General features: G+C 45.1%; 1 protein-coding gene across 7 annotated transcripts in view; it reads right to left on the bottom strand.

Annotated features, from left to right (window-relative positions):
• The window catches only part of DYSF (dysferlin), a 539,803-nt gene that overhangs the window by 467,527 nt on the left and 56,060 nt on the right, over positions 1-16,216 (bottom strand). For all 7 annotated transcript variants that reach the window (XR_004540213.1, XM_033953409.1, XM_033953435.1 and 4 more), the window contains exon 3: positions 13,266-13,357. Coding sequence is in view for 6 of the 7 variants with exons in the window: in XM_033953409.1 (XP_033809300.1) it covers positions 13,266-13,357 (92 nt within the window). In the remaining variant the exon portion in view is untranslated. The remainder of the gene's footprint in view (positions 1-13,265; positions 13,358-16,216) is intronic.

Genomic DNA, 16,216 nt, shown 5'->3' with positions numbered 1-16,216 from the left:
TGAGAGGGCATAGGATGAAGTTAAGAGGTGATAGGCTCCGGAGAAATCTGAGGAAATACTTTTTTACAGGTGGTAGATGTGTGGAACAGTCTCCCGGAAGAGGTGGTGGAAACGGAGACTGTGTCTGAATTCAAGAGGGCCTGGGATAAGCACGTGGGATCTCTCAGAGAGAGAAAGAAATAATGGTTACTGTGGCTTGGCAGACTGGAAGGGCCATTTGGCCTTTATATGCCGTCATGTTTCTATGATTCTATTCAACAAGCCCTCATCAAGAAAGAGGTTATTCATTCAGAAGGGAAATAAAAAATCCCAAAAGGAAATATTTAGGATAATGAATCCTATTAATAGAGCATCTAATATAATAAAACGCTAGACGCGCATGCGCACTCAGACCTGCGTGATCTGAAATCCCTGATCTGTGAGATGTATGTCCGTGGCTTTGCAGACGTGCGCATGCGCGAGTCCCCAGCCTTACTGCTTCCCAGCTGCATTGCTTGCCAGCCGTTGGACTCCCTGCTCTCCAGATCGCGGTGTACAGACCGGTAGGGCACTGGGAGCTAGGGAGAAAGCAAGGGCTAAGTGCTCTCGTCGTCGTCTTCGACCCTCCCCCCACAATCCCCGTTGAGCTTCCCACCCGATTTTCTCTTCTCGCGGTCTGGCCGGCTACCTTAGTCCCTTGCCACTGCCGCCACCACCTTCCCTTCCCTTCCCTTGGTTGACAAACCTCTTGCCTCCAGCAGCGGCCGCAGCACTGTAAACACGCTGCTTCGCGGCCTCTACTGCCTTAATTTGCTCTTCCGTGTCCCTGATGACATCATCAGATATGCGGCAGAGCAAATCGGGGCATTAGAGGCCGCGAAGCAGCGTGTTTACAGTGCTGCGGCCGCTGTTGGAGCCAAGAGGTTTGTCGACCGCGGGAAGAGAAGGGGGTGGCGGCGGCGGTAAGGGACTAGGGATGGGGCTAGCTAGATGGTGTGCTGCCTCCTAGATTTTTGGGGTGAATCTATTCTTTGAAAATACAGAGCTGAGTTTTCTGTCTGGGCCTGCAGGAAAGGGACCTGCTTTGGGGAAGGGCTGTGCTTGGAGGCAGACAGCTTTGTTTGGGGGGGAGACAGAAGGGGGGCCAGAGAGGAACTGGAGCGGGAGAGGGAAAGGGGCCTGCATTGGGGGAGGGGTGTGCTTGGAGGCAGACAGCTTTGCTGGGGGGGGAGACAGAAGGGGGGCCACGTAGACACAGTCAGGGAGGAACTGGAGGGGCAGAGGGAAAGGGGTCTGCTTTGGGGGAGGGGTGTGCTGGGAGGTAGATAGCTTTGCTTGGGGGGGAGACAAAATGGGGGGCCACGGAGACACTGTCAGGGAGGAATTGGAGGGGTAGAGGGAAAGGAGGCTGCTTCAGGGGGAGGGGTGTGCTGGGAGGCAGATCATTTTGCTTAGGGGGGGAAGACAGAAGGGGGGCCACGGAGAGACAGTTAGGGAGGAACTGGAGGGGGAGAGGGAAAGGGGGCCGCTTTCTATCACCCGATTTTACAAACCGTGTATAACCATGCGCATTATATGCGTGAGCGCGTTATCCCTTTTTTTTACATAGTTCCCCCCCGACGTCCGATTCACCCCCCCCCCACAGGACCGCTCGCACCCGCACCCCGAAGGACCGCTCGCGCTGGAACACGAACCCGCACCCCCACCCCGAAGGACCGCTCGCACCCCCACAGCCTCCCCACCCCCCCCACACATCATGTAGAAGTTTCCTACCGTCGTTCTGCTGCTTCCTCTGCCGGCGGTCCTGCCCCTTCTCTTAGCCCTGCGTCTACGCTGCTTCCTCTTCCGGCGGTCCCGCCCTTTCTCTGACGTCAGAGAAAGGGCGGAACCGCCGGAAGAGGAAGCAGCGTAGACGCAAGGCTAAGAGAAGGGGCAGGACCGCCAGCAGAGGAAGCAGCAGGACGACGGTAGGAAACTTCTACATGATGGGGCGGGGTGGGGAGGCTGTGGGGGTGCGAGCAGTCCTTCGGGGTGGGGGTGCGGGTTCGTGTTCCAGCACGAGCGGTCTTTCGGGGTGCGGGTGCAAGCGGTCCTGTGGGGGGTGAATTGGACGTTTGGGGGGGGGGCATCAGGCTTTCAGGGTGGGGACAGGACTTCAAGGGGGAGAGGAGAGTCGGGGCGGGCTAAAGGAGAGTGGGCTGGCCAGAGGAGAGTCGGGGCGGGCGAAAGGAGAGTCGGGCAGTGACGGGAGAGTCGGGGCGGCATGCGCGGTATACAGGTGTGCGCAGTATATAAAAATTTATTTACATAAATTACAGTTCCCCGCGCGCTATACCCGTGTGCGCATTTTACACGGGTGCGCATTATATGAGTGAAAATACGGTAGTTGTATAATAACAGTTATATTCTTATCAAGACTGTTTTAGTTTTAACGCTATGTGCATATTTCTACAGCATTTTGGTGGAATATATGCCCATTTTGACTCTGTTTTACCAGCCTTTAAGCCTTGTCTTTTGAAGAGTCTTTCATTGAGCGCCACCCACTGGGCCGACCTCTGAGGAAGGCTTTTCCACAGAAGCCGAAATACAGACGGTGTTGGGTCTATTAAATCAACATGACTTGGACTTTTCATAAGGCTTGGTTTTACATATATGATATGATTTTAAGTTATTTTCATTTATAATAAAATTACATTTATTCCTTAGGTTGATGTGTTCAGTCCCTTCCCTACTCTTTCTTTGATTTACTTTATTCTCATTGTCTTTCAGAAATTGTTCTAATTGAAGTTGATCCCAAAAAACAAAATCATGATTCTAAAAATTTAATAAACATTTACAAGGAAATTTAAGAAAAGAGAGTAGCCTTCAGGGCCAATAATCTAGGCTTCAAGGTTAAAAAAGCCTTCCGCCTCAACTTAGTTGGGCTCATTATTCAATTAAGTTTCACATGCAACTTGAGCGTCTTCCCAAAATTACATGCACAACTCAAAGAGCCATATATAGAATCCGGGAGTAATTATGCATATAAGTTATAGAATAAAAGTGCATACGAGTGTGATTGGCACAACTAGTTAGCATAAGCTTGGGTGGAATATGGGCATCTCATGAGCATATCTCCGTGATAGATATGAAACTTATAGAATATTACATATTACATGCACTGCAGAGCACACTAAGGCACCATCAGATATGACTGCCATTGATTTGCTATTATACAATTGGCGCTATGCACATGCCACTGGAGTACCTAAATCTTGACTTGCCCTTCATAATTTTTTATTGACTGGATGAGATACGCCAACAAAACCTCAACAATAGTATTGGCTCTTCAATATGTTAAGGCAGGACATGCTCTCATAACAACCTGTGCATGAAAAAAAGCCATGTAAAGAAGTAAAATTTAAAAAGACAACAAGAAAACTGCTAAGATCCCTGACAGAGGCAAGATTTGTGTTAAATTCCTACTTCTAAGAGGAGAGTTAAAGTCTCTTTGTGCAGGCCTTGCACACTGATACTTTCTACCATTTGATCACCTTTGGCAAAATTATTTTTTAAACTGTATGCAAAAAAAATGCTTTTACAAAATAACCTAGCAGCGAGGTCAATTTGCAGCTTGTTACACCAGCTCAGGAAGCAGACTGTTAAGATTATATAAACAAGATATAAGCCAATAAATCCTGCTGCTTTCTCCTGGGGCAGGCAGCAGACATTCCCAACAGGAAAAACCTCTACCAAAAAAATTATGTGATCCTGATCTGGCAACAGCAAGTCTTCTTCATCAAGGGTCTTTTCCTTTGGGAACATTTTGGGGATTTTTTTTTGTCTGCTAAATATACTATAATTTATATATAGCCAAGTACATGAGCACAAATAAAGTTGAAAGTTAGATTACTGCCACATCCTTCTAGCTAAACTGCTACCAATGTTCAAATTTACAAAATTTAAGATATTCTTTGTATCCAAAATCATCAGAAGTTCGAATCTTTTTAGAAGCTAAGACAAAATAATAACAGTAAACTCAGTTATCCAGCAACCATGGGGATTGGTGGATGCTGGATAACTGTAGTTTCTGGTTACTTGAAAGTTACTGTACAGAAAAATCATGTCTCCCTTCCCACCTCACTCTATCATCTCCCCACCCCCACTTGTAGGTCCAGCTTCTATTCTTCCCTTCTTTCTGGGTCACTTTCTCTCCCCCCCTTCTTCCCCCATTTATGGGTCCAGTATCCATACATCTTTCCTCCCCTGTAACCTGCTGGTCCCTCCCCCCCCACACACACATTTCTGATCCAACCTCCCCCCCCATTCCCGGACTCCTTCCCTCTGCATGAATCTGGCCTCCTGGACCCCCATCACTTACCAAAGCAGCAGCAGCTGGTCAACAGGAAATCAGGCTGTTTGCAGCCAGCACAGCAGGGCCTTTCCTCTGCCGCAGCAGAAGTGACGCAGCAGAGGAAAGGCCCTGCCAGGGCTGGCCATGAGCGGCCTATTTTCAGCATTAAATCTGCATACTGGCTGCTGCTGCTGCTTCAGTAAGTAAGGGAAGGGGGGTTCGCGGCTCAGGACGGCTGCCACTGCTGCTGCTTTGGGGCTGGAGGGAGAGCCAGAGGGTAGGTAGGGGGCTCACGGCTCAAGACCACTGCCACTTCTTTGGGCCTGGAGGGAGGGGAGGGGAGGTTTGTGGCTCAGGACCACTGCTGCTGCTTCAGGGCTGGGGGGGGGGGTCAATGGCTCAGGACTGCTGCTGCTTTGGGGATGATTTTTTTTTTTTCCACTTGGGTGAGAGTGCCAGTTGCTTGAATACCGGTTAATTGTGATTCTACTGTAGTCCCATTGTTTCTGAACTGTTTTTCCCTATCATGATAAGCCTTATAAAGTTCTCTCTTCAATTTAACTACAGTCTTAAGGAGCTTGAGCCTGTCTACTAAGCATTATTTTTCCTACATCCAAATAAGAAAAAAATTATGGCTGAGTACATCAGACCCTTAAAAGGGTAAGGGCTGATATTCAAAGGCATTAAGAGGCCCTTTTATAAAGCAGCATTAGAAAGTAAAAAGCAGCAGTAAAAAGGCCGATTTTTGAATTTTTGTATTATGAGGAACTGCTGAAAAGTTCTCAGCCCAACCAACAAAGTTGGGGCCATCCACATCGAGGGCTATATACTTAGTTCAGTGATTTTCCACTTTTTTTATTTCATCAGAAAAATATGGAATGAAAAAAGTGGAAAATCGCTGGTAACAGCGATTACAGCTCAGACACTCATAGGAATTCTATGAGCATCGGAGCTGTTACTACAGTGGCCGACGCTAAAAACCATGCTAAGTTTTTGTAAAAGGGGGGTTTATTTGATACACGAGTTTATAATTTTTATGGAGATTTTTCTGCCTATGATTGAAATTGAGAGCACTATAATGCATAAGTGCTATATGAACTCTGAAGCTTTTTTCTCCATAAATAAGTGAATTAGACAATATAAGGAGCACCTTAAGTTTCAGACTTTATATTTTCAGAGAAGTGGTTAATTTTGTAAGTTTGTTTCTATCCCCCAATCCTCTTTGATAGTGTTTATGCTAATCTTACCATTAGCACGTGGTCATTAAAATTACTAGTGCCATCTATTTTTTAGGTGGTAAGGGTTCACACACTACTAACGTGCTAATCAATTAGAGAGGCATAATCAAAAGAAACCTCTAAGTCCCATTTGGACGTAGGGCGCTAGTCGCTCAAAGTCGGCAGCACCAAAATGTCCATTCTCGAAAAGTACGTCCAAATATATTTTTTTCAAAAATCGTCTATCTGTACGTCCAGGCATTTGATCGACCAGACCGCCATATTCTTGGCCAAATATTTGTCCAAGTCTCAAACACCCAGAACAAGACCTTTTGGTCATGGGAGGGGCCAGCAATGTGATGGATTGGCCACCCAGACATAGCAAGAGAGCAGTGGGGCACCTTAGAGGGCACTGCTGTGAACTTCACAAAATGGATGCCACATAAACATCTCACAACTCCCTTATAGGTCATGGTGAGCCCTCCAAAACATCCCCAAAACCTACTATACCCACCTGTCTACAACCCCACTAGCCCTTATGGCTGCAGGTGGCACCTATATGGCAGTAGTTGGATTTGGAGGTTTTGGTGGACTCACATTTTTCACCATGAATGCAGTGGTTAGAGTGGTTTTGGGGCCCGAGTCCTCTTCTCTATGTTTAACTAGCTTACCCCCTAGATTACTTAAGCCACATCTATGCAGCTCTACTAGGCTTTCCTATGCCAGGAGGTGATGTTCTGGAGGCAGGTATACACGTTTTTATTCAGATTTTTATAGTGGGGGGGGTCAGTGATCACTGGGGTAATGGGGGGGTCTGTACTTTGTGTTTGCAGTGGTTATCTGGTCACTTTGGATATCTTCTGGGCACTTAGACCTATTTTTAGATCGCCAAAGTCACAACGTATAAGTTCCATCTAGGCAGTCGCATCAAACTTTTGGTAATCCCTGCAGTAAGACTAAGTCTAGGTCGGCTCACATCCCACCCTAACCACTCCTTCAAAAATGCCCCTTTAAGCTCTGGGCGCACAGCGGGATTCAGAGGCCTAAAAAGTCTCTGGATATGTCTAAAAACACATTTGATTATTGGCAGTTGGACAACCTGTCATTTAGGTCGTCCAAGTGCCGACTTGGGCGGTTTTTAGATGTATTTTTCTTTCGATTATGAGGCCCTTAGTGTATGGCAATGTGGCTGCAATTAAGGTGGGATTCATTAAGGTGTGGTAAAAGATCTCCCTTCGATGCCCCATAGGATTCAGCAACCTGCAGGATCCCATTACCACAGGCTGCTGAATCCCACCTTTCAAGAATAATGCCACTTGTTAGCCATCTTGCAAGCAGCGTGATTCCCGTGGCCCAGGACCATTGAGCCACAAAGTTGCAGCCCGATGCTCCTGGACCACAAGGAAAGTCCCCCGCTCTCAGTTCTCCCAATACCTCTCCAACTAACCCCTACATAAGTCCCACCCACCACCCATGTGGATTACACATTAAAAAAGCATTGCTGGTCCGGGGGTATCTTGGGAGGGTCTAGAAAGCCTTCAGGAAGGAGCAAGGCCCAGTCACTCCTGCACAGTCTGGCACTTTTCTTAAAACGGTGCCTGCTTCTAGAAAAATACTGAAATGTCTTCTTTCTTTTTCAGCTGAATCCCTTTAAATGGTCATAAAATGCAAAAGCAGAAACTAATTATCGACACCAAACTTCAAGCCCAATGCTATTACATAAGTACATTATGTTAACTGCATTAGCTTGGGATCTCAGTGATGATTTCTTCTTTCTTTTCCAGATACAGTTGACTTTCCTTTAGCCTAATCAATATTTTACAGGATGGGCAGCCTACAACATGGTATAATTACGAGTACATTAAATTTCTGATCATCATTGAAGCTAATTCCATAAAGGCTGCCATGCTTTTTTCCTCAGTTTCTATCATCAGCATTCTGAGAGCGAATGTTACACGATGAATCAGTAGACCTTTCTTTTGACTTCATATTCTATTCCGCTTGCAATCTACTTTCCAGATTCACATCCCAATAATTCTCATTTCCTTCCCCGGAGATGAATATAAAATGCATTTCCTTTGCATTTCAAATGCAATTACTGGACTAAGTTTAAAACCTAAATGTAATATATTGAAATCTTATTCAGGGGAACATTCTAGGACAGTACATTGCTTCACAGGTTGTACTGCATTAGGAAAAAGCAGTCCAAGTACTGCACTATATACTTCAGTCATGGCATTAATCTCTATTCTAAAATACTTGTATGAGTCACAGGGCACAGAATCAGCATTCTGTCTGGCTGCATGGAGGGACTTGGAAGTTTTCAGTAGTGAGAATTGCTTCACTGACTTCTTCCTCTTCATACCTCGGGAAGTAATATGGGAACTCAAAACGGCTCCAGCGGGTTCAAAATGCAGCAATCGCGACCCCCACCTCTCCAAGCAGAACATTGGCTACCTATCAGGAAATGCTGCATTTTCAAAGCTCTAATAATCGCTCACATACATAGCTTCCAAACTACAACAGTACACCTCCCAATCGCCCCCTCCGCTCAGCCGCGGAAAGACGACTGTGTATTCTTCAGGGAAAATCCCTCCAGATGGAAACTGCCCGGAAACGCTCAGACAGTCATTTCATCCCTCAACTCTGGAACCAGCTGCCTGGTCAGATAAGATCTCAGAACTCACTGATGACATTCTGAAGAGCAGTGAAGACCCTCCTTTTCAGCTAAACAGACTCTGACAGACTGCCCCCCCCCCCTTTCTGTATCCCTCCTTGGAGCCTCTTAGTCTCTGTGAAATTTCAACATTTCCCCCCCCTATGCACCCACTACCCTATGACCAGTCATGACCTTCACTTTTGTAAAATGTCTGCACTGTGAATGTCCTTATGTAACATGTTCTGAGCTTCAGGGAGGACAGGCTAGAAATCAAAATTAATAAATAAATAAATAACATAAAATTTTATTTGTATACCGTGATACACTGTGAAGTTTGATGTGGTTAACAAAAATTAACTAAAACTGTACATAAGTGGTGAGGATACAAATACAAAAACAGCCTATGAGCAGGACAAGATCAGCCTCAGATACAATCATGGCAAATTAATATGAAAAACCTAAGTAAACAGTATGCGATTACAATTAAAGTTATAGAAAGGGATTCCCAAGTACAAGTAGAAGGGGGGGGGGGGGGGGGGAAGAGGTAGGAGGACATAGTAAATATTAGATGTATCTGTGCATGGACCTGAAGTGCATCATGGATGTCTTTGTATTTTGTTCAGTACAAGAGGAAATGCATTTCCATTTTTATTTCTCCTCTATTGCGGTACATGCCTAGTTTGACTTCTTGACTTCTTGGCAATCTCAGTTCAATTTTTATCATTATTATATCTATTTTGAATTTGTGATCCTTTGTTCTGTACTTGGTGAGGGTTTGTCTGTGTTTTGCGTGTGACCAAGGTGTGGTATTTGTTTGGATGTAGTTTCTATGTAAAACTGGAAGTCCCATTATTGAGATGGCTTGGGGAAATCCACTGCTTATTCCTAGGATAAGCAGCATAAAATCTGTTTTTCTACTTGGGATCTAGCTAGGTACATGGGACCTGGGATTCCTCGACCTTCGGTCTGTCCCAGTATTGCAATTCTTATGTTCTTATGTGAGCCAAGTATAGAACAATCAAGCCATTGTGACATGCAGTCTTTCACATAACTTTACATATTTATTTAATTCCTTCTTGTGGACTCTTCTATGGGACGAGAAAGAATTCGATTTGTTTTTGATACTGCTTCCTATTCTTTTTACTTTTGGGTTCTTATAAATTTGAGAGTTTGTCTCATAGGCATTGGTAGAATGAGGCATTATGACATCACACTCTGGAATGTTGCTACTACACTTCTCCCTCCCCATACGTGGTTTCCCTACTCGCGATTTCACATAATCGCGATTTTTTTTGGGGGGGGGGGAGGAGAAAAAAAAACCCATATTTTTGTCTTCCCCCCGGCATCCCGGCCTTACCTGGTGGTCTAGCTGGTTTTCGGGGCAGCAGCGATCTTCCTACACTCTTGCCCCGTGCAGATAGCCATTAGGAAATGGTTGTGGGGAGTTCCCGTAGTCTCTTGAGAGACTACGGGAACTCCCCACAACCATTTCCTAATGGCTATCTGCACGGGGCAGGAGCATAGGAAGATCACTCCTGCCCCGAAAACCAGCTAGACCATCAGGTTAGGCCAGGATGCTGGGGGAAGGCGGAAGGGAGGCGGGGGTGGGTCAGAGCCGGATATTCGCGGTTTTTCGCCATTCGCAGTCCGGCTCTGCCCCTATCCCCTGTGAATAACGAGGGAGAAGTGTATTTGGGTTTCTGCTAGGTACTTGGGACCTGGGTTGGCCACTGTAGGAAACAGGAAACTGGGCTTGATGGACCTTCGGTCTGTCCCAGTATGGCAATTCTTATGTTCTAAAAAAAAAAAAAAGGTGTACCTAGAGCTAGAACCCTAGATTTAAATTGTAGAAAAATGTTTCCATTTGGCTTATGTAGCTTTTGCTATGTCAAGAAAAATCTAACGTTCCCACCACAAAACAGGAAATCTTTCTTATCCCCGAGTCTCCGCCAATGCCTTCATTTCTTTTGAAATTACAAGTCGTTTGCCAAATAAGTTTAAATAATACATTTTTTTCTATTTAATGATAATGACCTGGTGTGTCAAATGAGCTCTTTCCCCCAGTGTATTAACTCCCAGGATATGTTCTCCATATCAGTCAATATTTTCCATTTAGAGCCTTAGGGAGCAATTCTTTAAATGGGCACTTCCTTTTAGGTGCCTAAGAGGAGAATTCATCAATGGGCGCTACTTCCTGAGCGCATGCTAAAGATTAGCACATGTTAAACGCTATGGATGCCCATAGGAATATAATGGGCATCGTTAGCATTTAGCGCATACTAATCATTTGCTTGTGTGAATGCTATTTACGGTACATGCATTAACGCGGTAGCGCCCATTGATGAATTCCTCCTCAATGCCATACAGTGAAAGCCTATTCTGTGTTGGCATCTGGGTGCCCAGATTCCATTATAGAATACTAGTGGAACCTGGCATCAGCGCACACGTACGGCGCCTGCAGCTACAACAGCCATAGATCTGGCATAATGGTGGTCATATAAAATGCGAACAAAATATAAAATGCAGCAGAGGCACATGTAATTAACAATACAGTAGAATCCCAGGTAACCGGTATTCAACCAACCGGCAAAAAAAAAAAAAAAAAAAAAAAATTACCAGCACAAAATAAAATTGTTTCACGTACTCCTAACCCAATAATACCTTTCCATCATGCCCTCTTAACAGCAGTGGCAGCCGGTTCTGACCCGACAACCACCCCCTCCCTCCCTCCAGCCCCCAAAGCAGCAGCAGCTGGTCCTGACCAGACAAACCCCCACCCCTCTAATCCAAGGGTCTCAAAGTCCCTCCTTGAGGGCCGCAATCCAGTCGGGTTTTCAGGTTTTCCCCAATGAATATGCATGAGATATGTGTATGCACTGCTTTTAATGCATATTCATTGGGGAAATCATAAGAACATAAGAACATAAGCAGTGCCTCCGCTGGGTCAGACCAGAGGTCCATCGTGCCCAGCAGTCCGCACACGCGGTGGCCCAAAAGGTCCAGGACCTGGACTGTAATCCTCTATCTATACCCCTCTATCCCCTTTTCCAACAGGAAATTGTCGAATCCTTTCTTGAACCCCAGTACCGTACTCTGCCCTATTACGTCCTCTGGAAGCGCATTCCAGGTGTCCACCACACGTTGGGTAAAGAAGAACTTCCTAGCATTCGTTCTGAATCTGTCCCCTTTCAACTTTTCCGAGTGCCCTCTTGTTCTGTTATTATTCGAAAGTTTGAAGAATCTGTCCCTCTCCACTCTCTCTATGCCCTTCATGATCTTGTAAGTCTCTATCATATCCCCTCTAAGTCTCCTCTTCTCCAGGGAAAAGAGTCCCAGTTTTTCTAATCTCTCAGCGTATGAAAGGTTTTCTATCCCTTTTATTAGACGTGTCGCTCTTCTCTGAACCCTCTCGAGTAACGCCATATCTTTCTTAAGGTACGGCGACCAATATATCCAGATGAGGACGCACCATCGCCCGATACAACGGCAGGATAACTTCTTTTGTTCTGGTTGTAATACCCTTCTTGATTATGCCTAGCATTCTATTCGCCTTCTTAGCGGCCGCTGCGCACTGTGCCGTTGGCTTCATTGTCATGTCCACCATTACCCTGAAAACCCGACTGGATTGCGGCCCTCAAGGAGGGACTTTGAGATCCCTGCTCTAATCCCTGAAGCAGCAGCAGCAGTTGGACCTGACCCACCCACACACCCCCTTCCCCCAGTCCCTGAACCAGCAGTGGCAGCCAGTCAACATAGGCAGTGCTGTAAACAGGCTGTTCTGGCCAGCCCCGGCAGGGCCTTTCCTCTGCCACCTCACTTCTGATACCAGCTCTACAGAGTGAGGGATAACTGAGAGTCTACTGTATTCTGTAAGTTGCGACCATAAATGGCAGCTCTGATCATGGTCCTCTCATGCTCCAACTCATATCAATGCCCCCTTGCATTTACAAGCATTTAATAAATACTATTACAGAATAGCACAGTCACCCTGTTGACATTTACAAATGCAGGTGTACACTTACCCACAGTGTAAAGGCAGCAAAGGTGGTCCATGGAGGAGGAACAAGCAGAGCTGCAAGCAAGAAGAATTTACTGAAGACAGGCCCAACTTGGCCAATTTTCAGCAAAAGCCTTTGTCAAGGGTTGTCATATTCCTCCACAAGTGTCAGAGTCACAAATATTCACATATACAGTCTCGCTGCTGGAAAACTATAGACCAGGGGTGTCCAACCTGCAGCCCGAGGGCCGCATGCGGCCCCATGAAGTATAGTGTGCAGCCCCGGTTGAGGGCGACACAGTGTTTTCCTCTGCTGCCCCCGAGTGTTTACCATCTTGCCGGCTCCCTCCTCTGTCTTGCTGCAGCATTTGCGCAGCCCCAGAAACATTTTTTTCGGCCAATGCGACCCAGGGAAGCCAAAAGGTTGGACACCCCTGCTATAGACAGTGGCATAGTAAGGGGGGGCTGGAGGGGGGCGTCCTGCCACTGGTGTCATCTTGCTAGGGGGCGCGACACCTGTCCTCCTCTCTGCTCCACACATCCACCCCCCTGCTCATTCCTCACCCACCTCCACTGCTGTGCTCAGGCCGTTTCCCTCCCCCCATACCTCCGTAACATTCCTGGTGGCAAGCAGCAACCTCTAACCTGCTGTCATGCCTGCGCCAGCTCTTCTTCTAACTTCATTTCCTGGACCCTTGCCTAGGAAGCGACGTAAGATGGAGAGCCCACGCAGGCGTGACAGCAGGTTGAGGGTTGCTGCTCGCACCAGGAACATTACAGAGGGAAAGGGGAAGGGATGCGGAGCGTGACAGTGGGGGACGGGGAAGGAGCGGGTGGGGGTGGAGAAGAGGGTGGGGAGGGGCGCCAATAGAGTCTCCCTTGCTGCCTTTACACTGTTGCTTCGCTTTTGCAAGAAAATATTCCTGCTTTTGTTATACTTACCCACGACAGTGTTAGTAGTCTGTATATTTACATGCTCAGGCTGAGCATACGCGCGGGTGCTACGTTATAGAACTGTCCTTTGAACAAGCAGGACCAATGAGAAATGTCTTTCTTGTCATGCAGCACTTCATAAGTTACCTATTTCTTCCCACCATTTCATGGTCTTTCACTACCACCTGAAGATCAGCAGCGGGCTCCAGTGGCACACCTTTTAAATCCCAGTCAAATACCTGCAGGAGAAGGAAAAGGATGGATCTAGTCAAAGATTTTAGGGCAACATTTCAGTACCGACCAGCATTAATGATGCGTCTGTCAATGGATGGGTTTGTACATATGCACTATGAAAACATAACAGCAGCTGTGATTTCAGTAGCGGGAATAGCGCTACGGAATCAATTGACAGGACCGTTCAGATCACTTTCTGACATTCTGAAATTTAAAAAGGTACTGAAAACCACTCTGTTTATAGAAGCTTTTAACTAGGGAGCAATGGCTGTAATGAATTTATTGAATGCTGTTTTTATTGTATTCGCTATGCGTTATTTGATAGTTGTGTATGTATTTTTGGAAGCCGCTTAGGTTTAAGCGGGTTAGAAATGTTGTAAATAATTGAATAATTAAACCTATCAGCAATACAAATAACTAAAAAGTTCCCTTTTGCTTCTCTTTGTCTCCTCTCCAGTTTGTCCTTTCACTCAGACTGGGCACAGCGAGGTCACAGGACATAGGATTATCAACTGGAAACAGCAGCAGATCACAAAGAAAAGGGAAATGTACATCTATATTTCCTGCTTTTCAAAATATGTGCCCCCCCTCCCCCCCCCCCCCCCCACACACACACTCCATATAGTGCACAGAATTCAGCAGCAAGTGTTAACTGGTACAGCCAGATATACAGCATGCACATCACTTCTATCCTGAAGACTCCACACTGGTTACCCATTGAGTACAGAATCATATTTAAGATACCCTGTTTGATCTTTAAAGTACTGAAAGGGTTGACTTCTCCCATTTTGGCATCAATGTTAAAATTATATCAACCATCAAGGACCCTCAGGTCAACTAACACCTCATTATTAGAAGTTCCTTCCTTTCATAAGATCAAATTAGAGTGCTATAGAAAAAACTCTTGTTTCAGGTTGAGGGACCTATACTGTGGAATGCCTTTTCTCCCGAGGCTTGTGCTATTATAACTTTTCAGTTATTCAAGAAAGAATTAAAAATAACTTTTGGGCAAGATTCACTAACTTGACTCTCCGTGCCCGATCTGTGGCCGATCTGTGCAGGCCCGACCAATCTCTCAGCGTATGAAAGGCTTTCCATCCCCTTAATCAGTCGTGTCGCTCTCCTCTGAACTCTCTCGAGTAATGCCATATCCTTCTTAAGGTACGGTGACCAATACTGGACGCAGTACTCAAGATGTGGATGCACCATTGCCCGATACAGTGGCAGGATAATTTCTTTCGTTCTGGTTATAATACCCTTCTTGATTATACCTAGCATTCTATTCGCTCTCTTAGCGGCAGCTGCACACTGTGCTGTCGGCTTCATGTCCACCATCACCCCCAAGTCCCTTTCTTGGTACTCTCATTCAATAACATCCCTCCCATCGCATAATTATACCTCGGGTTTTTGCTTCCCACATGCAATACTTTACACTTCTCAACATTGAATTTCATCTGCCATCTCTCTGCCCATTTCCCTAGTTTGTCCAAGTCTCTTTGCAATTCTTCGCAGTCCTCCTTTGTCCGAGCTCCACTAAATAGTTTGGTGTCGTCTGCAAATTTTATTATCTCACACTTCGTCCCTGTTTCTAGATCATTTATGAATATGTTAAAAAGCAGCGGCCCGAGCACCGAGCCCTGCGGAACACCACTCGTGACCTTCGGTTATACATGCAGTAAGTCTAAGTCTAGGACGGCCCACATCCCACCCAAATCCTGCCCTCATCACTCCTCCTAAAACGCCCCTTTTAGCTCTGGTCATTCAGCAGCACTGTGAAGGCCTAAGTCATTTTTAAATACGTCTAAAACCCTTTTCGATTATCGACACTTGGACGACTTTTGTTACTGATCGTCCAAGTGCCGATTTAGGCCGGTTTTTAGACGTTTTTCTGTTTTGATTATGAGCCCCATAGAGTTCAAACCCTATGCAAACAATATACAGTACATATATAAATTCCAATGTACATATATAAATTTGGTTCACTTTTAAAATAACATTTAACACAAGAATGTAAACATATTTATTTGCACAAAAAATATATATATCATCATTCATCTCCCATTTTGCTACATATGTAGACAAAATTCACTATACATGTACTATACTTATGTCATATTTCTCTCATATCTCCTTACAATACAACATCTATTTTTTTTTTTAAATAAACTCTAAATTAAACATATCAATAAGTACATTTTTGCACATTTTGGGCTCATTTTACAAAGGCGCACTAGCGGGATTAACGCGCGCGACTTTTCATCACGTGCTAACCCCCACACTGGCTAAAAACTACCGCCTGCTTAAAAGGAGGCGGTAGTGGCTAGCGCATCCAACTGTTTAGCGCGCGTTAAACCGCTAGTGCACCTTTGTAAAAGGAGCCCTTTGTCTATGTATCTATTTCCTCAATCATCATAAACATATATATACTCATCGTGCCCATGAACATGTCCACAATAATATATTCTCCTTCAATTTTTTTTTTTTTTTTTCAAAAACGCTTTAAAATATTAACCTATGGTCACAAGTAATATACCTTTTTAATTGTCTGTCATACAATTTCCTTATCAAAAGTAATTGTCCCAATATCAAATTAGACCCTAAATATAAAATTAAAATTACTTGTTAGCCTATAAAATTATCAGTTAAGCCGGTATAACATTCAAAACAATTATCTTTAAATTTTTAACCAAATTGGCTTTCTCTTTTGTTAATGCTTTTATTCAACCATTTTCTCCAAAAACACAATATTCTACAAATACCTAAGTTTGATTAGTAATCCCATCTGTGATATCTTTTATCATTTTTCTATGTTGTTGTAGACCCCTGAGGGAGGCCAAGAGCCGAAACACTGGCAGGGTCAGGTC

Source organism: Geotrypetes seraphini, chromosome 1, assembly GCF_902459505.1.
Source record: "Geotrypetes seraphini chromosome 1, aGeoSer1.1, whole genome shotgun sequence".
Taxonomy (NCBI): domain Eukaryota; kingdom Metazoa; phylum Chordata; class Amphibia; order Gymnophiona; family Dermophiidae; genus Geotrypetes; species Geotrypetes seraphini.
The sequence above is the reverse complement of the archived record's forward strand: the minus strand, read 5'-3'. Positions and strand labels throughout refer to the sequence as shown.